The 25248-nt window shown below is 49.9% G+C and overlaps 1 protein-coding gene and 1 non-coding gene across 3 annotated transcripts in view; both read left to right on the plus strand.

Moving 5' to 3' along the window:
• PUM1 (pumilio RNA binding family member 1) overlaps positions 1 to 25248 on the plus strand; it is a 90708-nt gene that overhangs the window by 44750 nt on the left and 20710 nt on the right. For both annotated transcript variants that reach the window (XM_054395399.1, XM_054395401.1), the window contains exons 7-13: positions 3005 to 3098; positions 5444 to 5545; positions 12425 to 12576; positions 14345 to 14483; positions 16524 to 16667; positions 18172 to 18468; positions 21089 to 21325. In XM_054395399.1, the coding sequence (XP_054251374.1) occupies positions 3005 to 3098; positions 5444 to 5545; positions 12425 to 12576; positions 14345 to 14483; positions 16524 to 16667; positions 18172 to 18468; positions 21089 to 21325 (1165 nt within the window). The remainder of the gene's footprint in view (positions 1 to 3004; positions 3099 to 5443; positions 5546 to 12424; positions 12577 to 14344; positions 14484 to 16523; positions 16668 to 18171; positions 18469 to 21088; positions 21326 to 25248) is intronic.
• Positions 10362 to 10445, plus strand: LOC128977821 (small nucleolar RNA SNORD103/SNORD85). Its single transcript, XR_008489434.1, has one exon. It is a non-coding gene; the product is annotated as a small nucleolar RNA SNORD103/SNORD85 (small nucleolar RNA).

Here is a 25248-nt window from a genome sequence, read left to right on the forward strand (position 1 = left end):
TGCAGCTCCTAACACCAGATGGTGCATTAAGGAGGATCTCCCCTCCTGAGAACCCAGCTCTGGCTACACGTGAAGTGTGCTTGGGTATGGCATGTTTGCAAAAAGAGAAGAGGAAGAAGAAAAAGATGTGGTGTGCACAGTGGCTGCTGGGAGTGCTTTATGGCCCAGGAGGTCATAAAGGAGCTGGGGATTTGAGATGGTTCTCCACAAGCAGCATTACTGCTTGGAGGTATGGAAGGGCTCCAACATCTTAAAGGGTGAGACAGCTTTGGGGAGAACAGTGGTGACTTGGTTTTTGGCACACAGATCATCAATTCTGCATCCTTTAAGTACTGAGTTTCGTAGAAACATAGAAAGGGACCTCTGGAGATTGAGTCCAACCCCCCTGCCAAAACAGGGTCACCTAAGGCATGTCATACAGGAACACATCCAGGTGGGTCTTGAAAGTCTCCAGAGAAGGAGGCTCCACAACCTCTCTGGGCAGCCTGCTCCAGGGCTCCAGCACCCTCACACCAAAGAAATTTTTTTCTCCTGTTGAGGTGAAACTTGCTGGGTTTCAATCTGTCTGCACTGCCCCTTCTCCTATCTCAAACCACCAAAAAGAGCCTGGCCCCTTCTTCTTGACACCCACCCTTCAGATATTTATAGACATTAAGCCTTTTTCAGGCTGTTCTTTTCCAGGCTCAACAGCCCCAGAGCTCTCAGCCTGTCCTCCTCACAGAGATGCTTCAGGCCCTTCAGCATCTTCATAACCTCCACTGGACTGTAACTACTGTTGAACTGAGGAGCCCAGAACTGGGCCTAGTTCTCCAGATATGGCCTCACTGAGGCAGTGTAGGGGGAGAGGAGAACCTTCCTCAACCTTCTGGCCACACTCTTATTAATACACCCCAGGAGACCATTGGCCTTGGCCCCAAGGGCACCTTGCTGTCCCAAGGGTAACTTACTGTCCATCAGGACAATTTTTCACATCTTCCCTCTGATACTGATCCCTTACATGTTTCTTTTTTCCTCCTTGTGAACCTGTGAGAAGAAGGTGAATGGAAATTTCTCCCCCATCTCTTTTCCAGACTTTCTGCCTCAACAGCAGTTGCTCGTTCTGCCCCCAGAAGATCTCAGCTCCATTTTTGCCTATTAAATAAGCCCTTCATTTCCTAAACTGTTCTGTGCTGCTTCTTGACCCTCAGGAGCTTCTGCCAAAGATTTGGTCAGAATTATTTATCATTGCTGCTTCTGTCAGCTGCAGAACCTGGCTTGTGGTGCCTGAGAGGAGGGCACAGATAATAGGTGTGAAAATTGCATGGAGGTTAGGTCTGGAGTTCTCCAGGTGAGTGGAGGGAGCAAACATTTCTCAAAGGGCTTTCTGAAGGACTTCACACCTCAGAAATGATCACTTCTGGAAGGAAGCAGAAGGGGTGAACAGTTGCTGCTAGATGGTTTCAGAGTGGCTCTTCAGCTGGTGGAGCCTGAATTGATTTAATTACAGCTGAGGGATGCTCTGCTAATGGATTGATTCTAGGAGCGAGAGGCATGAGAAGCTATGAAGGAAGTTCAGAGTAAGGACCTGGAAAAGAAAATTAATTGAAAATGAGTGAAAATGAAGGAAAATCACCCCCTAAGCAAAGCTACTTTAGAGACTCCTGTAATCCACTTTGCTTCCTGAGAATGGCTCTTCCCAAGAACACTGCCCCCTGCTCCTGAGCTGCTTGTGAGCTGGGAGCTGCCAGACTTGGCCATCCTCTGGATGACTTAACCAGAACTTCCCCAGGGCTGCTTTCTGTCTGTGCTGAAGGAAAAAGGACACTTCCTGCCTGAGTTCAGGTGGGAGAAGCTGGAGATGGGAGGGCAGCAGTAAAGGAAGCATTTTTTCCAGTTTGTGAGCTCCTCAGGCTGGCATCTCACCTGAAGGCTCTTCAGATAGCTCTGTGGAGTGTTATGGGGTGCATGGAGAAGAGTGTGGCTAGCAGGGAGGGAGGTTCTCTTCTCCTTCTACTCTGCCCAAGGGAGATCTGGCATTCTGGGTCCAGCTCTGGGTTCCCCAGTTCAAGAGAGACAGAGAACTACTGGAGAGAGTCCAGCAGAGGCTCTAAAGATGGTTAGAGGCCTGAAGCATCTCTGTGAGGAGCAAAGACTGAGCCCTGGGGGTGTTGAGCCTGAAGAAGAGCAGCCCCAGGAGGGATCTGAGCAATGCTCAGCAAGAGCTAAAGGGTGAGGGGCAAGGGGATGCCCCTCATCTGTGGTGCCCAGTGACAGGACAAGGGGCAGTGGGTACAAACTGGAAGGCAGGAGTCTTCATCTGAACAGGAAAAGAAACTTGTTTGGTGGAGGCCTGGAGCAGGCTGCCCAGAGAGGTTGTGGAATCTCCTTTTTTGGAGGCTTTCAAGACCCATCTGGCGTTTGTGCACCTGGGCAAGCTGCTGTGGGTGCCCTGCTTTGGCAGGGGGGTTGGACTGAAGATCTCCAGAGGTCCCTTCCAACCCCTACCATACTGGGATTCTGAGCTCTTTCCCACACCTTGCTCTGCAGCCCGCTCACCATCCAGGGTATTTCAGGAGGTGTCATTGGTGTCCCAGCTCTTCCACCCTCACTGCTGCAGGCTGGTCTCACTCCTCTCTCTGCTCTTCAAGATCTGGGGATGCTTGTAGTAGCTACCAGTGATCCACAGGCTGCAGTCAGGGCTGGTGTGTTTGGGGAGGAGTTTGGGGAAAAATGGCTTTTGGACATGGTGCAGAGAATGGCAGGGAAAGCTCTGCCCTGGTTGTGCTTCAGCTCTGCTGCAGAAAGTCCTTTTTTTTTTTTTTTTTTTTTTTTTTTTCCTGGTGGATTATCACAGGCAATTGATTCCAAAGGGTTTGTGCAGTGCCTTTTGAAGTGTCTCCTTTCAGAGGGGAGTGTCTGTGGTTGTGAAAATAAATCCAGGGTAAAGGAATTGCTGTAAAAGGCAGTAAGAGGATGCTTTTTGTGCAGGAGTTAAGGAGCATCTCTGTGCTTTTTGTCCCCTCAGCTGTTCCAAAGACCCAACGCCCTGGCAGTTCAGCAGCTCACGGCAGCGCAGCAGCAGCAGTACGCCCTGGCAGCTGCCCACCAGCCTCACATAGGTAAGCCTGGCACTGAACCCAGCCCATCTTCCTCTTAGTCCCCACACTGTGAAAAGGCATGCTGATTAAAAAGAATGGTGAGGAAATCAGTGGCGTGCTGGGGTGTGTGAAGTGTGGCCAGCAGGTCCACGGAGGTTCTCTTCCCCCTCTGCTCTGCCCTGGGGAGGCCACATCTGGATACTGTGTCTAGTTCTGGGCTTCCCAGTTCAAGAAGGACAGAGACTTGCTGGGGAGGCTACAGCAAAGGGCTGCAAAGATGCTGAAGGGACTGGAATATCTCTGTGGTGAGGAGAAGTTGAGAGAATTAGGGCTTTTCATCTGGAAAAGAGAAGACTCATCAATGCTGATCAATACTTCAAGGGTGGATGTCAGGAGGATGGGACCAGGCTTTTTCAGTGGTCCCTAGTGACAGTACAAGAGGTGACAGACACAAACCTGAATGTAGGAAGCTCCATCTAAACATGAGGAGGCACTTCTTTAGTTTAAGGATGGTGGAGCCCTGGAGCAGGCTGCCCAGAGACAGTCAAAACCCACCTGGATGCATTCTTGTGTGACCTCCTCTAGGTGAACCTGCCTTGGCAGGGATTTTGGACTTGATGATCTCCAGAGGTCCCTTCCAGCCCCTCCCACTCTGTGATTCTCTGAAAGTAGCAGGGAAAAAGGAATTGGTTGGGATTAGAGCATCTTAATGATGTTTTTTGATTACTGCCACATGAGCAGCGCTGTATTGTTTGAAGAGATACTTGAAAAACTCTGGAGGGCCTCTCTTTAAAAGCTCTAGAGCACTCCTGTCTAGCAGGAGTGACAATCTCACCCTTGCTGAGAGAGCTGCTGAGCACTGAGAGCCCTGTGAAGGACTCACTGAATGGGGCATGGATTGGGGTAAGCGCCACAGCAGCGAGGGGAAATGCACCATTCAGTCAGCACCCAGATGTGCTTCCCCTGCTTCAGCTGCCTGGGCTTGGAACTCAGCTTCCAGCTGTAATTTATGCCAACACATGGTTGATATTATTAAACCAGGATCAATTAACTGGGATGCAAGCACTTAATCCTGTGCACAGGAAAATTGGAGAGCTGTGCAAGGCCTACTCAGGGATGATTAAAAACTGCCTCAGAGTTCAGTGTTCTGAGCACAGTCCCCAGTTTAAGTGGTGGTTTCCCCTACCTTAAAGCCCACTACAAACATGTTGGGCCTCTCCCAGCTCTGTGCAGTGCACTTATGTGCTTATTGGAGTTTAGGGATGGACCTAAATTCAAATTATTTAGCTTTATAACTTGCTCCCCTTCACCCTCCCCTGCACACCCCCTCCTGCCCACCACTGCTTTCTCCAGTGGTGAAGCTCTTGCCTTGCAGCAGAAGGCAGTGCCCACTCGCAGTGCCACTGCCCTGCCATGCTGCCTCTGTACTCTGAGCTCTTCCCAAGCAAATCAGTTCAAGTCCTGATGTTGTGTAGAGGGCTTGGAACTCAGCGAGTAGAGTAGAGAGGTTCTTGATCAGCTGGAAAGCACAGAACAGTTAGGGCAGTTGGCCAGTGCTGATGGCTGCCGGTGTCATGGCCACCTGAAGAGTGAAGGTGTGTGTGCTGCAGAGACACTGAGCAGTGCTGGCTGTTGTACAGACTTCTATCACCTCAGCTTTCCTCATGGAAGCAGAGTCATTTTGGTTGGAAGAGACCTCCAAGATCATCAAGTCCAACCATGAAGCCAGCGCTGCCAGGTCACCACCAAACCATGTGCCTCAGCTCCACATCTGCACAGCTGTGACCCCCCTCCAGGGATGGGGATGTCACCACTGCCCTGGGCAGCCTGGGCCGGGCCTTGACAACCATCAAGGGGAAAAAATTGTTCTTCATGTCTAATCTAAATCTTCCCTTGGGCAACTTGAGTCTGTTTCCTCTTGTCCTGTCACTTGATGGGAGAGGAAACCAACTCCCACCTGGCTTCAACCTCTTTTCAGGGAGTTGTGGGGAGCCAGAAGGTCTCCCTTCAGCCAACAATTCTCTCAGCTGCTGCTTACCCAGCCCTCTTGTGCAGACCCTTCACCATCTTAATTGCCTTTCTCTGGACATGTTTCAGCCCTTCAGTGTCCATTCTGGAGTGAGGGGCTGTCCTGTGGGGTGCTGCATCCTTGGCATTGGGTTTCTTTCCCATCAGGTGTATCCTCTGTAGCACTCCGACTGCGGCAAGCACAGCAGTTGCTCGCTCCCTCCAGGATGCAGCCTGAAAGCTTGCAGGCAGTGAAACACCCTGAGTTCCTCTGTTCCCCAGGCAGCTAGGCAGAGGTGTTTTGGTAGGGCTGCAGTCCCAGTGAAGTTTGTTTTCACTGACAGGTATGTTTTCAGCAGGTTTAGCCCCTGCTGCCTTTGTCCCCAACCCCTACATCATCAGCGCCGCTCCGCCGGGAACGGATCCGTATGCGGCTGGACTCGCAGCAGCTGCCACATTAGGTGAGCAACTTGAGTTGTCTGTGTGTTCCTGTCCAGTTTCTGTCCCAAAACTGTTGTTGAGTGATGTGATTGTGGAAATTCAGTGTTTGTGCATTGCAGTTTGTGTGGGGAGGTGATGGTGAAGTGATGAGTTGAAACGTTTGGCTTGGAAGCCCTGCTTTATGCGGCTGAAACGTGCTGGATCGATCTTCTCTCGTGCTGCTCTGGGCTTGCTCTCTGTTGAGTATCTCTGCTCTGCTGAGGATCTACTATGAGGATGGGCTGGGGGAGCTGGGGTTGTTCAACCTGGACAAGAGAAGACTCTGGGGGAACTTTAGAGCTGCCTTTCAATACCTGAAGGGATCCTACAGAAAGGCTGCAGAGGGACTTTTGGTGAGGGTGTCTAGCAACAGGACAAGGGGGAAAGGTTTGAGGCTGATGGGGTGTAGGTTTAAACTGGATCTTAGGAAGAAGTCCTTCAGTGACACTCTGGAACAGGTTGCCCAGAGAGCTTGTGGATGCCTCCTCCCTGGGCCTCAAGGCCGGGTTGGATGAGGCCTTGTGCAACCAAGTCTAGCTGAGAGGTGTCCCTGCCCATGGCAGTGGAGTTGGAGTAGGTCCCTTCCAACCTAATCCATTGTATGATTCTATGATAAACAACCAGAGCAAATGTCAAGTGAGATCACTTGCAAACATAAACCTTGGGGTGTTTTGCTAACTGCCAGTCATGAGAGAGACCTCTGAGAATGCACTCACTCAGTGCTGGAAGGATGGAGGGTGTGTTGTCCTGCCAGGAACACTGGCTCTTGTGGCTGTTTGGTTTGATTTCCTGTAGTGCATCCTGCAAACGATCTCTTTCCTGTTAAGAATTGATGCTTTTTAGGTTCTCTAGGTAAAAACATCCCATGCCACAAATACGTAGTTTTCCAGATGGCAGGTGAAGGTGGTGGCTCTTTGTGCAAGATCTTCCTTCCAGTCATTCCTGGATCAGTTTCCAAACTCTTGCCAACTGTTGCAGCCAAAATTGTTGTATCTTGAGATGACAGCTCGCTAAAGCAGCTTCTCAGGCAGTGTGAGGAACATGTTGTACCTTGGACTTTTGCTGTGGGTGCCATCAAGTTCTTGCCTAAGTGTTGAGGATGAAGAATGTACTTCTAGAAAAACATCTACGGAACCAGGATTTGCTCTCCCTGAGCCACTGGGAGGGGAAACCTTTTGCAGTTTAAACAAAAACTATTTAGCTCAGAGCAGTGCTGACTGAGAGCAGCCTTGAGGAGAAGGACTTGGGGGTGTCAGTTGGTGACAAACTTCCCAGGAGCCAGCAATGGTCCCTGGCAGCCAGCAGGCAGCTGTGTGCTGAGCTGCATCCAGAGCAGGGAGAGCAGCAGCACAGGGAGGGGATTCTGCCCCTCTGCTCTGCTCAGCTCAGACCCCACCTGCAGCACTGCACAAAGGTGTGGAACTGCTGGAGAGAGTCCACAGGAGGCTGCAAACATGATCAAAAGGCTGGAGAATCTCTCCCATAGGGATAGGCTAAGAGAGTTGGGGCAGTTCAGCCTGGGAAATAGAATGCTCCAGGGAGACCTTAGAGCAGCCTTCCAGTACCTGAAGGGGCTCCAGGAGAGCTGGGGAGGGACTTTGGACAAGGGCTGGGAGTGACAGGATGAGGGACAATGGCTTTGAGCTGGGAGAGGGGAGATGGAGACTGGAGATGAGGAAGAAATTGTTGAGAGTGAGGGTGGGGAGAGACTGGAACAGGTTTCCCAAGGAGGTTGTGAATGCCCCTTGCATGGAGGTGTTCAAGGCCAGGCTGGATGAGGCCTTGAGCAAGCTGGGCTGGTGGGAGGTGTCCCTGCCCATGGCAGGGGGTTGGAACTGGATGAGCTTTTCAAGTGTCTTCCAACCCAACCCATTCTATGAATCTGGGATTTAGTGTAGCCTGCACACTGCTGCCACACTCACAGCTGGTGTCCTCCCTGGCATGGTTGGTGGCACCCCAGAAGCAGAAGGCGTGGGGCCAGGGGGCTGTTCCCAGCAGTGCTGGGGGTGGGTACGTGACTCCTCGCAGTGCTGAGCACCTCTTACATAACCACTGCTGAGCTTTTAAGCTTTTGAGGCCAGCGTCACGTCAAGCTCTGAAATGGGATTTCAGGAAGTGTTCCCTAGTTGGATGGAGGTTTTAATGGATCCTGGTGAAGTGTGTAAAGAATCAAGATTACAACTTAAAGATGGGCTTTGGACTTTTTGGCTGTTGGGAGTTTTGTGTGCTGGTTGTGTAATAATGCAAGATTAAGTGCAGATAAGAGGTTGGCAAACAAAGGACACTGGGATTGTCTGGAAGCCACCCAAGAGCCTAGAGTACAAGGATAGTTCTAATAGTCCAGGAGTCAATAAAGCCTCATGTGATGAGGAATGTGTGGCAGGGAGTGAATGACCTGAGCTCCTGGTGGCAAACCTGAGGAGGAAGCTTCAGACAGGACTTGAGGAAGAGGTGCTGGAACACTCACAGATCCAGTCATGGGCAGGAGAGGAGCTTTGTGCTATGAAAAGAGGCTTCTGGTTGGCCTTCTTTGCACCCCCTCAGTAGCACTCTGGAGTTCAGTGGAGCAGGAGGTCAGCGTCTTGATTTCAGAGAGATGTGTAACTGCTGCCAGATTTCTAGGAAACAACAAGAGTGGTTGTGACATTTGGGGATTTTTTCTCCTTTTGCTCAGCAATGTTAAAGCTGCAGCTGCCTGAATGTCTGACTGGGAAATTTGAGCTGGGAAATAGCATAGCCCAGGTTACCTAAACCATCCCAGGCTTGGCCTCAGTAGATCTGCTTGAATCATTCTCAAACTTTGGCTCTTGGAAGCAAACCAAATGAATGTGTGATGAGCTGTAGGGTTCTCAAAGTGTGACACCACTGCAGCCATCTCGCTGGGCTTTGGACCCAGGTGAAAAAGGCAAACTTCACTCCCTGTTGATGTTTGTGTTGGGAAAAGTACCTCTTCTGCCCAGGCTGGAGCAGCTTTGAAAGGCTTTTCTCTGTAAGGAGTGAGTTAGGGTATTCAGATGTTCAGAGTTTTGTATAAAGGCTCCTGCTCCACACTCCCTGCTGCACATACGAGTGTGAAATTGGAATGGCTTGGAGAAAACACAAGAGCAAGGGGTGAAGGCTTCAGACTGGAAGAAGCTGGATTTAGATGAGATACTAGGAAGAAATTGTTGCTCATGAGGGTGGTGAGGCACTGGAACAGGTTGCCCAGAGAAGCTGTGGAGGCTTCAAGCCTGACAGTGTTGAAGGCCTTGAGCAACCTGGGCTGGTGGGAGGTGTCCCTGCCTGAGGCAGGGGGATTGGATGATCTTTGAGGTCCCTCCCAACCCAAACCAGTCTGGGATTCTACAAAGTTTAGGAGTTGGAAGAACTGAGTTTGGAGTTGTTGGTAGTTTATTGGCTCACAGTTACTCTTAGAGCAGAGGGGAAACTTTTGTGTGTTTTATGGCAGAGATAATTCTGTCAATTAAGATTCTGCTGTTCTGGCAGCTCTTTGATGACTGTAAGACTGGCAGCCCTCTGCTAATACTCTTTTCTTCCCAACAATAGTAGCATTTGAAAGAATAAATTTAAATGCAGAGGGAAGGGCTTCCTAGACTCCAGAAAAAAAAAATCACTTGTGAGTTGAAATGGTGGGGAAGAGGCTGCTGTCTTTCAAAATCACTGTGAAATTGCCTTCTGTCACTTGAGAGAGGTGTCACTCAGCAAAGACATCTTGCCTTTTGCAAGACAAATTAGGCATTGTTGATTGCCTCTGAAGTGGTGTGTTAGAGGTAGCAAAGGCTTTCTGTTCTTTGGAGAGAAGTGGATGCTGGACTAAGCTGCACACAGGAGAAACACAGCGCAGTGCTGCAGGCTGAAGGTAGAGTGGGGCTGGCTGTGCCTGCACTGTGTCTCTAAAGCTTGGGTGTCCTGAGGCCCCATTCCCTTGGTGCTGCCTGTCCCAGACAGAGTCAGCTGAGAGCTGGGAACCAGTCTAGATGCATGCCCACACCACCCAGGACTGGGGTGGGGGAGCACAGCCAGCTGGCTCTGCCCAGCTGCCTCGGGCACAGTGCCATGCAGGGGGCTTCTCTCGTGGATCTGTGCTGGCCCAGGGCTGTGTGGCAGGGTTGGGATGGGGCTGCACTGTAGCTGCTGGAGTTGGGGTATTCCTCAGCCCCATCCCTAAAAAGACTTAACTAAGGAGCCCTGGAGCAGGTGCCCAGAGAGGTTGTGGAGTCTCCTTCACTTTCAAAATCCACCTGGATGTGTTCCTGTGTGACCTGCCCTAGGTGATGCTGCTTTGGCAGGGGGATTGGACTTGATCTCTGGAGGTCCCTTCCAACCCCTACCACTCTGCGATTCATGGCTGTTGGTGGTTGCTATACCAGTGGCTGGGATGTGATCATCTCAGGAACTGGTAGGATTTGATAAAGTTGCTGTTTGCAGCCTCCTGCTTTCAGCCCTGACATTCTTGAAGCTGTTTAACCTGGTGGTCACCAAGCCCTTGGCTAGAAGAGGTTGGCTGTTCCTGCCTGGGGTAGGTCTGGCTTCTGCTGACAGAGATTTGAGTGTGAAGGCTGGGGTGAAAAGGCCAAATCTTGCTCTGAACACACTTACAGCTGCTTTTGCTAATGTTTCTGGAAAGGAACATTTGTGAGTGTCTGCAGCCAGCGTGTGAGACACAGCAGTGGGAAGATTTGCTTTCAAAGGCATCGGGAGAGCTTTTATTGTCTCCTGCATTTGGTATCTTGAGTAAGTGTAAAAGGAGGTGCAGTATCTCCTGAAGTAAAGCAGCACTCTGGGTGTTTCTAGCAGTCTGGCAATGATGCCACACTTGCCCTCACTGAGAACACTGTTCAATAATGAGCCTCAGCATGCGCTCAGACCAGCTGAGCCAGACTCGCAGTGCTTGAAAGCCCAGCTGCCTGCAAACTTCAAAGACTCTTCTGCCTCTTCTTCTTTTAAGCACCTAAGGCCTTTGCAGATCTGTTGAGTAACCTCTAACGAGGCAAAAAAAAAAAAAAAAAAAGAAACCCTCCTGACTGTGCTTGTTTGGTAATTAGAACTGAGATGAAAAGAACCCTGAGAGATGCCCACATTCTGCCCAACAAAGGATGCTGCAGCAGCTGCCCAGGAGCCGACGGGCAGACACACACCAGTGGCTTGCATGGGGCAGAGCAGTTGCAGCTGTTTTCCAGTTGAGTGCAGGAGCACTCCAGCAGTTGGTTTCTGATCTGCATGGACTGGGTATAACCAGGTGACAATCCACCAAACCAGCCATGTGGCTGTGACTGCTGGGCTCGGGGTGGGCAGCACTGGTGTGAGAGTTGTCAGTTTTCTGCAGCTTGGTTTAATTGTAGCTACTGCAGCACCTGAATTTCCAGGTGAGAAGGTAAGAAACAAGGGGTTGTTGCTCAAAGATGAATGTGAGGAAGATGGAAAAGTCACCTCCTGTGGCTGAAGGGAGCACAGGGAATCCAGCAAGGCTGGGTGTTGTGGCACAGCTCAGCTGGGGGGTGCAAACCTGGCTGTGCAGCCTGGTGTGGGACACCAGGCCACTTGTCACATCTGCTGCTGTACATGGAGCTGGACTTGGGCTCATGGCATCACAGAACCCTGAACTGGGGGAAGGTGCAGTGGTTAAACCCAAAATGCTACACTTCTGGAAGATGAATTTTTGCCATTGAATATGAAATGAATATCCTGAAGCGCTGCTGAGTCTCCCCAGGCTGTGGCACTGTGAGTTGCTTTGCAGTTCATTTGAGACAAACACATCTTGCTGTATGAAAATGAAAAAACAAACAATTCCTGTGTTTCCCTCCCCTTTGTCACCCCTAAGCTTCCACTCAGTGTCTTTTTGCAGCTCCCTTTTCACTGTCATCCCTCATTTGGGGGAATCTTTGAAATCTCTTGGGGCAAGCACTCAGAGTTCTGGTGTGTGTCATGTATTCTGCTGGCAGAGTCTTCCTGCAAGGTGCCCAACAGAACACTGGAAGTTGCTTGGTTAGAACTCAAGATGTGAACTGTGTCTCCACTCAGAAGTTATTTGTACTCCAGCTAAGTGTGTGGTTCAGATGCACTGAAGACTTGTTTATTCCCCATAGGCAGAAGCTGGATTTAGATGAGACATTAGGAAGAATTTGTTCCCCAGGAGGGTGGTGAGACACTGGAACAGGTTGCCCAGAGAAGCTGTAGAAGATCCAAGCCTCTGGTTGGCCTTGAGCACCCTGGTCTGCTGGGAGGTGTCCTTGCCCATGTTATGGGAAACTGGATGATCTTCAAGGGTGCTTCCAACCCAAACCATTTCATGACTCTAGGAATGTGAAAGGATCCAGGACCATACAACCTGTTTTGTGGTGGTTTACAAATGCAAAGAAGGGCTGAGGGGCTGAAAAAATAGAATTTTAAAGGTGCTTGGAGATCACTTGAAAGTTGGTGATGTCCAGCTGCCAAGAGGGTTTCTTAAGCTGAGTGCTAGATGCTTGTTGAGCTGTGTCAGCTGAGGTTAGATGAGCCTGGTCTATCTCTGTGCTTAACCAAGCTGTCTTCTCTTTTGATTAAAGTATTCTTCCTTCACTAATAATATTAGAGCACACCAATAAACCTGTGAAATTGCAACAGTCTCACTGGTAGCAGGATTTGCCCTCATCCACTAAGGTAAAAGGCAGTAAAGATGAAGTTTCAGGTCCAGCTTGGAAGCTTTTCCCAAAGGAATACCAGAAATGCCAGAATCCCCCTGTATTTGCAGGGGATTTAAAGCAATCACCTTGGAATGGGATTTGTTAACCCTGAGATGATGGGCAGCTCTTTCTGCCCATGCTTTGCTGTGGACCACTTGGCGCTCTGCAGAAGCTGACTGCTTCCCTTCCCCCTTCCAGGTCCAGCAGTGGTTCCTCACCAGTACTATGGAGTCACACCCTGGGGAGTTTATCCTGCCAGCCTCTTCCAGCAGCAGGCTGCCGCCGCTGCTGCCGCAACCAACTCAGCAAATCAGCAAACCACGCAGCAAACCCAGCAGGGCCAGCAGCAGGTAAGGGGCTCCCTGCAGTGAGAGGGGACAGTTTGCTCCAGACACTCAGTTGGGATTGAGAAGAGCCTTTGACTTGTCTTGAAACCAAGGAGCAGAAACACTCTGGTACGGCATTCAGAGAGTCACAGCTGAATTCATTGGCTTCAGCTCTGCAAGCCAGAGCAAAGCACAGCATTTGCTTGGGACTGTTAGAAGAGGCCTTTTCTGATGATGACACAGTGATGGCCCTCCCCTATAGGGACAGGCTGCAGCAGTTGAGGCTCTTCAGCCTGCAAAAGAGAAGGTTTTGGAGAGACCTATAGAGGCCTTTCAGTATGTACAGGAAGGCTGGGGAGGGACCTTCTACAAGGGCTTGTAGTGCTAGGACAAGGGGCAATCAATGGCTTTGAGCTGGAAGAGGGGAGACTGAGACTGGAGATTAAGAAATTCTTCAGAGTGAGGGTGGGGAGACACTGAAACCCTGGTCACCCAGGGAGGCTGTGGATGTCTCCTCCCTGGAGGTGTTGAAGGCCAGGTAGGATGAGGCCTTGAGCAACCTGGGCTGGTGGGAGGTGTCCCTGCTTATGGCAGAGGCCTTGGAACTAGATGACCTTTGAGGTCCCTTCCAGCCTAAAACATTCTATGGTTCTCTGAATGTGTGAGGCTCCCAGGGCTGAAGAGCTCATGTTGAGGCTTTGGCAGTGATAGCAGACTCTTGAGACTCTTAAGTCTGGTAACTTCATCATCCTCTCCCAGACTCTCATTTTCTCCTGTCAGTAACACAAGCTTACCTCTTGCTGCCTACCAAGGGATGGCTCTTTAACAAGCTGACCTCCCTGGTGGGTGCAGGCTCTTGCATCACCACTCTGAGTAAAAGGCTTTGGCAAAGCAAGCCTGTCACAGTTAATTACAGGAAAGGTCACTTTGCCATCTTCCCCTTGGAGAGCAACCTTTGTTCAAACCACCAGAGCTCCCTAGAAAGCTGCTGTGTGATCTTTGGTCATTATTTCCAATGAGGAAATGTCATGTCACCAGGCCAATGTTCTGTACAGGGGCTGGCAGCTTGGTAAAACCTCTTGTCACCTCATGTCATCAGCCCCCAGCTCCAAAATGAGGGCTGAGGAAAGCTTTTTATGTTTCAGCTCAAGTGAGCTTTCAGTGGTGTTTCTGTGGCACAGACCAAATGTTGTCTGGGATGGGGTAGGTGCTTGCAAACACATCTGACAGGGTGAGTAGTGAAAGTTTATTAAGAAATGAAAGAGGTGAGATGATGAATCACTTCCAGATTCTGCTCTGCTGAGACCCCCCTTGCAGAGCTGGGGCCAGCTCTGGAGTCCTCAGCACAGCAGAGACATGGAACTGTGGAGTGGGGGCAGAGGAGGCCACAACAGTGATGGAAAGGCTGGAAGCCCTCTGCTGTGTGGCCAGGCTGAGAAAGTTGGGGTTGTTCATCCTGGAGAAGAGAAGGCTTTAGGGAGACCTTCTGGTGGCCTTTCAGGACTTGAAGTGGGAGACAGACTTTTGAGCAGGGGCTTTTGTGACAGGACGAGGGGTGATGTTCTGAAGTAAAAAAGGGAGATTCAGAGTGGAGAGAAGGGAGAAATGTTTGACACTGAGGGTGGGGAGAGCCTGGCCCAGGTTGGCCAGAGAGGTGGGAGCTGCCCCATCCCTGGAACCATTCCAGGTCAGGCTGGCTGGGGCTCGGAGCAACCTGCTGATGAAGTGTCTGGTTGTTTTGGCTTGCTGCTGGCTCCCAGAGTAAACAGATTCATGTTTTTCTCTCCTCCAGGTTCTGCGTGGAGGAGCCAGCCAGCGTCCTTTGACCCCAAACCAGAACCAGCAGGGCCAGCAGACTGATCCCCTGGTGGCTGCAGCAGCTGTCAATTCTGCCCTTGCCTTTGGGCAGGGGCTGGCAGCAGGGATGCCAGGTAGGGGCTCCGAGGGGGCTGCAGCTTCTCCAGCTCCTGGGGAGATCTCAGAAGATGTTGCCTTGTGTCTGTGTGCTGCAGCCTGGCCTGCTGCTGCTCTCTGGTGTCAGTCTGAAGGCATCTGGAGAGCCTGTTGGGTGGGACCCTAGCTACAAGTACAGCATTGAAGTGGAGTCAGGATTCAGGTGTCTGTTCTACAGATGAAAACAGATGTTAGCAGCTGCATCAGCTGCTGCTGTGCTCCAAAGGCTTGCTGGCTGCTTTTGGAAGCTGCTTTCCCATTTCTCTGGGGCTCATGCTATGGGTTCTTGATTTGGAAAACCTCAGAGGTCTCTTAGTCCAGGAGTTCATCAGCTTGGTCTCTCCATCCCTGCGAGACTCTTAACAGGATAAGGACTCCCCCTTCCTAATTTCTTCTAGTGGCTTCAAACCAAGATGGATAAAAGGCAGCAGGGTTTGTTGTAATTTAAAATCCTGCAGGAGGAGCTACTGGAAGAATTCTGTCTGTGATCTGTGAGGCTGTGACACAAATCCAACTGGATTTATACAGAATCTTGGTGTAATGGCAAAGGGAAAACATCAATATTGTTTCTGAATATTGTAAAGTATTTCCTGCTGGTCAAATGTAAGTGAAGAGGATTATTTTGACCTCACTTCTCCTCCTGGAAGTGCCCCATGGTTGTTGCATCATTAATGATTCAGGAAGGTTGTTGCTGTCTTGAGTTACAAATCAAAGTGTAACAGCCCTTCTTCCAAACTGCAAGCTTCCCTAAAGCTGTGGTACTGGGAGTTAGATTTGCAAAGCAAACCCCCACAGAGGACATTCTCTTTGTGAGGCACCGTGGAGAATCCCTTCACCTTTCTCTGGAAGTTCTCTTTAACTGTGGGACTACAGCAGGGGTCACTGGCAGCTGAGAAGGCAGCTGTGTGCTGGGCTACAGCCAAAGCAGGGAGAGCAGCAGGACACAGAGGGGATTCTGCCCCTCTGCTCTGCACTCATTAGACCCCACCTGCAGCACTGCCTCCAGTTCTGGTGCCCCCAGCATAAGAGGGACAAGGAACTGCTGTACAGGGTCCAGAGGAGGCCATGAAGATGATCAGAGGGCTGGAGAACCTCTGCTATAGGGACAGGCTGAGGGAGTTGGGGCTGTTCAGCCTGGAGAAGAGAAGATTCCAGGGGGACCTTAGAGCAACCTTCCAGTACCTGAAGGGGCTCTGGGAAAGCTGGAGAGAAACTTTTGATAAGGGCTGAGAGTGACAGGATGAGAAACAATGGCTTTGAGCTGGAAGAGGGGAGATTGAGACAGGAGATGAGGAAGAAATTCTTCAGAATGAGGGTGGTGAGAGACTGGAACAGATTGCCCAGGGAGGTTGTGAATGCCCTTAATCTATGGAGGTATTCAAGGCCAGGTTGGATGAGGCTTGAAGCAGCCTGGGCTGGTGGGAGGTGTCCCTGCCCGTGGCAGGGGCGTGGAACTGAATGGTCTTTAAGATGTCTTCTAACCCAAACCATTTTGTGAATCTATGAATAGTGAGGTACCTAAATACCTCCACACTGCTGCCAGCCTGTTGCTGTGTGGATGGGCAGCATATTGTAAGAGGTTTTATTGATACTTAGTAATATGTTTGATACCATCAAAACCACATCACTTGAAGCTCCATGTCTTGCTTCCTCACACATTGACCACCTCCAGCAGTGGAAGAGCTGGAGGGGCATATAAGAGAGGCCTGACTTAAAAAAAGCTTTTGCATTTTGGAGACCTTTTAAATCTGTGTAACTGAATTGACACTAAGGACAGTGCTGGTGTAGAGTAGGTTTGAGAGCAGGAAAAAAGCCTTCTCTACCTGATTGTCTCACTAGTGTCAAGCCGTAGGTTGTTAACATGGCTTTGGGTTTGCTTCAAGAGCAGCAACACCAACCCCATTTTTTCAGGTTTTCCTTTAAAAATTCCTCTTGCACTGTACTCCTGAACACAACTGATCCACCATGTGTTGTACTGCTTGTTGCCTCACCTCTGCCCCTCTGCTCTGCTCCTTCAGGTTACCCTGTGCTGGCTCCTGCTGCTTACTACGACCAAACCGGTGCTCTGGTGGTGAACGCAGGGGCCAGGAATGGCCTGGGGGCCCCTGTCCGTCTGGTAGCCCCTGCTCCAGTCATCATCAGCTCCTCAGCAGCACAAGCAGGTGAGTCCAAGCCTTTTCAAGTGACAATTTGCCCCATCCCTGCTGGAGGGTAGCTTTGAAGTCCTCTGGGTTCTGCTGGCAATGATGACACAAACTTGCCCTCACTGAGATCCACTGTGGGATTGTTGTTGAGAGCATCCTTTGTGCTCACTGTGGGCTGAGCCTCCAGAACGTTCTCCCAGAGGCACCACCACCTAGACTCCTTTGTTTTGCAGAGTTTTAGGGCAGTTATTTGTCTGCTGGCAGCCAGTTTCCCACCTAATAAAAGGTTAAGCCTGTATAGAGCTCCCAGGTGATCACCTCACTTAAAATTCTCTGTGCCCAGCCTTTGCCCTGAGGTGTTCTGTGTTTTATTGGGGTTCTCTGGCAGTTCAAGGCTTTAAAAGGACTTCTCCAGCCCAAATCTGTGTGTGTAAGCAGTCTGCAGGGTTAGTAGCAGATGATGAAACGAGCCTTCTAATTGTTTCCTTGTAGCTCTTGTTTATTTTGCTTTTTCTTTTACTTTGGAACTGGCTGCAAACCAACAGCAGTTGGGTTTTGATGTTCCGAGCACCACAGGGTTGTGTCTCATCTGCTAAAGGACAATTCTGCTTCTTTCCAGACTTGTGTTTCTTAATTGGCTGTTGGGAGATGTGTGGCTGGATCGATTTGAATCTAAGATCTTGGGAGAGAGGGAAGGGTTTTGTGTCTGATCTTGGGAGCTCCCCTAATCCAAGCAGCAGCGATCAGCCCTGGTGGGTGGTGGCCTTCAGCGGCTCTGTACAAGGCTGGTGGGGCTCAGATGCAAAATCAGGGAGGTGAAAGGGAGATCTCAGATACAAAGCCAAGAGACTTCCTGGAGGGTCTGAGGTGAAAGGGAGATTTTCATTCTGAGAGGGAAGAAACAAATCTATAGTAAATAAAAGGAAGCTGTGAAGTTTTAACTTGCAAGCTGCTATGAAACCGGAAGGAGCTGGATGCAGCTGAGAACTGGCCTTTGTATCAGGCTGGAAAAGGCAATGTACCAAACTTCACTCCCTGTTGATGTTTGTGTTGGGAAGAGCACCTCTTCTGGCCAGGCTGGAACAGCTTTGAAGGCCTTTCTCTGTAAGGGGTGAAGGTCCATGAGGGAATTCAGATGTTCAGAGTTATGTATAAAGGCAGAAGGTCTCCCTGCTGCACATGGGAGTGTTAAATTAGAGGGGCTTGGAGAAGATACAAGGCCAAGGGTTGATGGCTTCAGACTGGAAGAAGCTGGGTTTAGATGAGACATCAGGAAGAAATGGTTGCTCATGGGGATGGTGAGGCACTGGAGCAGGTTGCCCAGAGGAGCTGTGGAGGCTCCAAGCCTGGCAGTGTAGTGTTGAAGGCCAGGTTGGATGAGGCCTTGAGCAACCTGGTATAGCAGGAGTTGTGCCTGTCCATGGCAGGGGGGTTAGAACTAGATGATCCTTAAGGTCCTTCCCAGCCCATTCTGTGATTCCATGGTGTTCCCAGTCTGTGATTCCCGTTCCTGTCTCCCCAGCGGTCGCAGCAGCTGCAGCTTCAGCCAACGGTGCCGCAGGTGGCCTGGCAGGAACCACGAATGGACCATTTCGCCCCCTAGGAACTCAGCAGCCCCAGCCCCAGCCCCAGCAGCAGCCCACCAACAACCTGGCATCCAGCTCCTTCTACGGCAACAACTCCCTCAGCAGTAATTCCCAGAGCAGCTCGCTCTTCTCCCAGGGCTCTGCCCAGCCTGCCAACACCTCCCTAGGCTTCGGAAGCAGCAGCTCTTTGGGAGCCACGCTGGGCTCTGCGCTGGGAGGGTTTGGGACAGCAGGTAAGCAAGCAGCTTCTGTGGGGGAGAAGGGCTTGTAATCAGTGGCACAGAGTCCAGGTGGAGGCCTCTGGTGGTGTGGTGTTTCCTCAAGGGTCATTCTTGTTCAACATCTTCATCAGTGACCTGGATGAAGGACAGAGTGGATCCTCAGCCAGTTTGCTGATGACACAACACTGGGAGGAGTGGCTGGCACCATGTCAGGTTGTGCTGCCATCCAGCCACACCTGGCCAGGCTGGAGTGTTTGGGGAGAGGAATCTCATGAAATTCAGCTAGGGCGAGTGTAAGGTCCTGCACCTGGGGAGGAACAACCTCCTGCAGCAGTATAGGTGAGGGGTGACCTGCTGGGAAGCAGCTCTGTGGAATGATGGGGGACAACAAGTTGCCCCCATGAAGAGCAGTGTGTCCTCATGGACAAAGAAGGCCAATGGCATCCAGGGGGGCATCAAGAAGAATGTGGCCAGCAGGTTGAGGGAGGTTCTCGACCCCCTTTGCCCTGGTGAGGTCACATTGGGAGTACTGAGTGCAGTGCTGGGCTTTCCAGTTCAGGAGAGACAGGGAACCTGGTCCAGTGGGAGGTGTCCCTGCCCATGGCAGGGGGGGGTTGGAGCAAGATGACCTCTAAGTTCCCTTCCAACCCAACCCACTCTGTGGTTCTATGGATCTGCTGACTCTTGCCTCAGGGTAATGGCCCAGTAATTTTCATCGTTCTTAAAGAGCTGATCCAAGGTGGTTTCCATGCTTGATTCTGGAATTGTTTCTACCTTCCACCAAACCCCATCTCAGGAAATGTTAAATACATCTTTTGTTTGGATTTGTTTGTTGAGTAGCTGGAGACAAAGAGGTTTTCTTACAGAATAAATCCAAACCACAATCATAGAATGGTAGAGGTTGGAACCTCCCTGCCAGGGCTGGGTCACCTAGGGCAGGTCACACAGGAATGCATCCAGATGGGCCTTGAAAGTCTCCAGAGAAGGAGACTCCACAACCTCTCAGGGCAGCCTGCTCCAGAGCTCCAGCACCCTCACACCAAAGAACTTTCTCCTCCTGTTCTCTTGACTGTGGGTCTGTTTTTTTTCCTTAGGTTTGTTTTTGTGAAGCAGAACAATTGTTTTAATTACTGCTTAGTTTCAGAGGTAGTAATTACCTCCTGAACTCTCTCCTGCTTTCATCAGTGTGAAGGGCAAGTTAAAACATGCCCTTTGAACCTGCTTCTTCAGACCAGTCTGAGGGACACACTCTCACTGCAGCAGATCCCAATGTTAAACAAAACTGATTCTAAATATTTTCCTTTCAAGCCAGCCTGAGAAGTTGAACCACCTCAGCTAAACACAGCATTTGCTTCCCTCACTTCAGTTTGTTTAGCTAATTTAATTCAATTACTAGTTTGCTCACTGCCAAGATGCACAAACCTGTTTTCCTTCAATCAATGAATAAAAGCAGGAGGCTGTTGCTTCTAGAGCTTGTGTGCAGTCATGAGAAATGATTAATTCACCCCAGTTAACAATTTCACTGTTTGTTAAACAAGCTTTTAATGCAAAATTGATTATTTTTATTTATTTCTTCTTTTTGCCTGGAGTTGACAGAGCACTTAAAGAGTTTGTGTTTGATTGTCAAGACAACCCTTCAAAAAAAAAAAAAAACCAAAAAAAAACCCCAAACCACTAAATAAATGCTGGGTTTCTGTGAAATTGAATCATGATTTCCATCTCAATAAAGCCTGCTGCAAACAGGAGCTGTCTCCTAGCCTAATGAAAGGTGAGCAGAAGGATTTCAAGTGAATGTACCTGCAGCTTGTATGCCTTGAGTAAACATGGAGAGATAAAATCTCCTCTTGGATTTGTCTGAGCTCTAATGGCCAAAGAATAAACACCAGGCTGTGCTTGTGGAGCAATCTAATATCTTCTGTTAAACCAAGGGAAAAAGAGCTTTGAAGTGCACAAACCTTCACCTGAGGGTTCAGAGGCAAAGCACCAAGTGGTGGTGTCAGTAAGCCAGCAGCTCCCTGTCCTTCCCTGCTCTAATTAGAGGTGTCCCTGCTGACAGCAGTGGGGTTGGACAAGATGATCTTTGAGTGTCCCTTAAAGGGGAAAAAGAGCTTTGAAGTGGATAAACCCTCACCTGAGGGTTCACAGGCAAAGCACTGAGGGTTCAGAGGCAAAGCATCAAGTGTTGGTGTCCAAAAGCCAACAGCTCTGTGTCGTTTCTTGCTCTACTTGGAGGTGTCCCTGGTGATAGCAGTGGGGTTCGACAAGATCACCTTTTGAGAGTCCCTTCCAATCCAGTGCAATCTGTGAATCTGTTTTGCTCTCTCACTTCCTTGAGGTAGATTCTTATCTTGATCTTGCTGGTAAATGTTTGGAGCTGTGTTTCTCCACCTGCTAGCAGTATGAAAACTCCAGAGCTAGAAATGCAGCGGCAGGGTTCAAGTTTACTTTTTAAACCAAGGATTTCTGCTTGATGGTTAACAACATGGTTTTAATTACTGCATTTCATTGGGGCACAGGCAGAACCTTCAGGAAAAGAGCAGCCTGGTGCAATGAGGTTGTTAAGTAGGTGCTGTTGTACTTGTCTGGGGCAGCTTGTGGCCATCAACCAATGTTCTTCTCTTCCTCTTTTCAGTTGCGAACTCCAACACGGGCAGTGGCTCCCGCCGAGACTCCCTGACAGGGAGCAGTGACCTGTACAAGAGGACATCCAGCAGTTTGACACCCATAGGACACAGTTTTTATAATGGCCTTGGCTTTTCCTCTTCTCCTGGACCTGTGGGAATGCCTCTGCCCAGCCAAGGACCTGGCCACTCGCAGACTCCACCACCTTCCTTATCTTCACATGGATCATCTTCAAGTCTGAACCTGGGTAAGAGCCACAGCCTCACTGTCCCAGCCCTCAGGTCACTGCTCTGCTCTCCCCTGGGACAGTGAGCACCTTGCTGCTGGGTCCATACCTGCAGCCTCATTGCTGCTCTTAGTCCTCTGGCAGGGTCCTGGCCTTCACCAGGTGAAGCAGGAGCTGTGGCACATCTGTGAGGTGGTTGTCCCTCAGCTGTCACACAGGAAGGTTTCTCTGTTGCTTCCTCCTTTCCTCATGTCTCAGCTATGGGTGACATTGCCAAGTGCAGGGTGAACGTTGCCTCACACAGGTCTGGGTCCCAGCACCAATTATTTGTTCTCCCTGAACAGAACAGACACCTAGGGCTGAGCCTTCGATGTGTCAGGTGCTTTAAAACACCCCTGGAGCTGTCAGCAATAAATTCATGAGCTGAGGATCCAGTTTCTTCTTTTAACCAAAATATGCTCTGGTGTCTGGAGCAGTGCTTGGCTGGCAGCTGACAGTTCTGAGAGTTTGCTTCTGAAAATCTCCCTTCAGTGTGGCACATTAGTGCATGAGAAGGACCTTCCTTTTTGGAACAGGCATTGCTTTATGCAGGCTTCATCTTCTGGAAGAGCTGCTGGTTGGCCTAGAGCTTCTGTATAGAACAGAGTAAATCTTAAAACTAAAGTAAGTATTAAATGATGTAGTGATAGGATGAGAGGGGATGGATTAGAGCTTGAGGAGAGGAGATACAGGCTGGAGATTAGGAAGAAATTCCTGACAGTGAGGATGGTGAGATACTGGAACAGGCTGCCCAGAGAGGTTGTGGATGCCTCCTCCTGGAGGTGTTCAAGACCAGGTTGGATGAGGCCTTGAGCAACCTGGGCTGGTGGGAGGTGTCCCTGCCCATGGGTGATCTTTGTTGTCCCTTCCAACCCAAACCATTCCATGAATAGCACAGTGCTCATCTGCACCTCCTGAAGTGTTCATTCCCAGGCCTCACCAGCAAACAAGACAGGTTGGTTGTTGCTTTTGCAGCAGAGAATTTAGTACATGCTCCAAAAAAACCCTCTTCTGGTTCTGTGATGTATGTTGTCTGCCTTGAACACAACTTTTGGTTTCCAGAACAGCTCTCCATGCATATCCACACTGCTCAGATTTATCATGTTTATTACATCCATGTGTGATAAATTTGATGTTGGCTAAAGGTTAGCTTGGAACAAGAATAAATATGAATTTTTTTGAGCTGGAGTTCAGATTTACCACCTTCCTGTGTTGGAGCTTTAATAGAATGGGAAGGTTTCAACTTTATTTATGCAGCTATGCAGTCCTTAAGCTGACAGTTAAAGAGCTACAATAAATTAATGCAGAAGACTGAGAAGATCTAGCATGGGAGAAAGGCTGTTGCCCCTGCAGGCAAACAAAAGAATGAATCCTAAAAAGTGGACCAGAGAAAGGTCAATCTGTTAGAGCACAAACTCTGGGCAGACAGTGGAGTTACCATCTGCAGCAGTGAGCTGTGCCCCACAGCAGTTTGTGTGGCCTTCACATCCTGACACACAGAGTCCTCTCCTTGTAGACAGGGTTCCCCCATAGCTGACTGTGTGCTTGAGAGTCACAGAATCCCAGAGTTGTCTGGGTTTTCAGGTTGTCCAGTCCAAACATTCTCTTAATTCTGCCAAGTCTGGGGCTAAATCGTGGTCTTCAGCACCACATCTCTGCCTCTTTGAAACCTCCAGGGGTGGGGATTCAACCACCTCCCTGGGCAGCCTGTGCCAGGCTTTGAGAGCCATTTCAGTGAAGAAATTTCTTCTGATGCCCAACCTAAACCTCTCCTGGTTCAACTTGAGGCCATTTCCTCTCATCCTATCACTTCTTCCTCTGGAGAAGAGACCAACCCCCACCTGGCTCCAGCCTCCTTTCACGGAGCTGTAGAGAGCAGTGAGGTCTCCCCTCAGCTTCCTCTTCTCCAGACTAAACACCCCCAGCTCCCTCAGCTGCTCCTCACCAGCCCTGTTCTCCAGACCCTGCTGCAAGAACAACCTCATCTCTTTCTGTGGCTTTCACCTTGAAATCCCTAAAAGGTCCTTTCACTTTTTTTTTTCAGTTTCTCTTTCACCTCTAATGCAAGATGGTGTTAAAAAAAAAGGTGCAGTTTTCTTTGGTTATAAAACAACTTTTAATGCTCTAAATAAGTTTTACTGCTCTAAAACCAGCCCAGGCATTGCATGTCCTTACAAGAAGCTTGAGGCTGGCTCTGTTTGTGTTTGGAATGATACCAGAAGTAGTTTGTGATAAAGAGGATGAGGAGGGTTTCTAAATACCTAAAAATGGAGAGATGGGAACAGCCAAAGGTGGTGTCTGCAAAAAGAGGAGTCAGAGCAGTTGGGTTTAGAGCCAAGTCCCACCTCTGCATTATGTGGGGGTGAGCCAACCTGGGGGAGGCCCTTGGAGTAGCTTTGATTTCAGGGTTACACAATAACCTGAGAAGTTGGCACTGAATCTAGCTGGCAGTCAGCAGATCTCCAGTTGAAGGTGGTGTGAGTTGTGGCTTTGACTTTGTCACGTCTCCTGCCAGCCCCAGTCAGTCATGGGGAGGGTTGATGTTGTGTGTCAAGACTCAGCTTTCTGAGAGCTCACAGAGGTGAAAAATGGCTCTGTGTTGAGCAGGCTGGGGGGTTTCTGGTGGTGTGAAGTGACCTTGTGAGATGTCTGGGCAATCACAAGTACCTGAAATAACTAAGCAGCCACTTCTTACAACAGGAGCTGCTGGAGGAGGAGGAGGAGGAGGAGGAGGCTGAGCTAAATACACACTCTAAACTCAGAGGTGTAGGCACTGAGCAGCTCTGCTTAGGCAGAGTAAAGCAGCTGTAAACAAACTTGCACTTTTGGGTGCTAAAACCAGCAGGACCCCCTCTTTTTTTTTTTTTTTTTTCCCTATACTATTGACCAAAATATTAGAATTCTACATCACAAAGTAATTGACTTTTAGCCAGGTTCCACCTCAGATCCATTCCTGGAGCCCCACAAGCAGATTTTGTCAGCCCTTCTCTCTCTAGCTGGTGTGGTCCCAGTTAAACCCCTGCAGTCTGGGGCTGAATATGTCCAGTTCAGAGTTTTCCCATTCTGGGATAGGGGTGGGGATGTGAAGAGGAGCAGTAATTATTTTAATTGTATGGTATGGTATTGCTGCAGGAGCTGCCTGGGAGGGAGCTGCCCTGTGCTGTCATTTGAAGGCAGGATCACTGGGAATGGGATTTATGTGAGGGAGAAAACTGACTGGAGAGTTGGTAACCAGTTAGCTGTGACCAACTGGGAGGGCTGGAGGGCTGTGTCTCTCTGGGCACACCTGACACAGGGTGACAGAATGGGACAGTGACCCTTAAGGGATGTCCCAGGGGCTGTAGAATCCTGCTCTTGCCAGCTCCAGGGAGGGAAGAGAGTCCCCATGGCTGGGTGGGTGCTGAGCCTTCTAAGGGGAGGGCAGCAGGGACTCTCCTCTGCCTGCTTTCTCAGAGACACCTTCTCATCTTCCTTGTGTCCCCATTGCTGTGAGCTCCTGAACTTGAAGAGCAGTTTGAGGGCCCTGGGGAAGTCCCCTGGAAGCTTGTTTAAGCAGCACTTCATTTTCAAGACAGCAGCCTTGGTGTTTTCTTCCTCTGTTTCCTTTTTGACTCGTCCTTTCCTTGTCCTTCTTTGGTTCCCACCCAAATCTTGCAGGTTGAGGTCTGACTCCAGGGCCCCAGCAAGCACTGAGAAGCTGAGTGACCAGCACAGAGTAGCAAGCACTGGGTTGTTAGGGCTTTGGTGTGAGCCTGCCCACCTTGGGCAGAGTCTCTGTGCTTTGTCCTGCCCAGAAACAGATCTGTCCTGGCAAATCCTGGACACTTTAAAGGAAACATGGTTGATGTGTTCAGAGGGAGAAGCAGCACAGCCCAGGTGTCCTCTGTACAGCACAGCCTTGCTGT

This window comes from Indicator indicator, chromosome 33 (assembly GCF_027791375.1).
Source record: "Indicator indicator isolate 239-I01 chromosome 33, UM_Iind_1.1, whole genome shotgun sequence".
Taxonomy (NCBI): Eukaryota; Metazoa; Chordata; class Aves; order Piciformes; family Indicatoridae; genus Indicator; species Indicator indicator.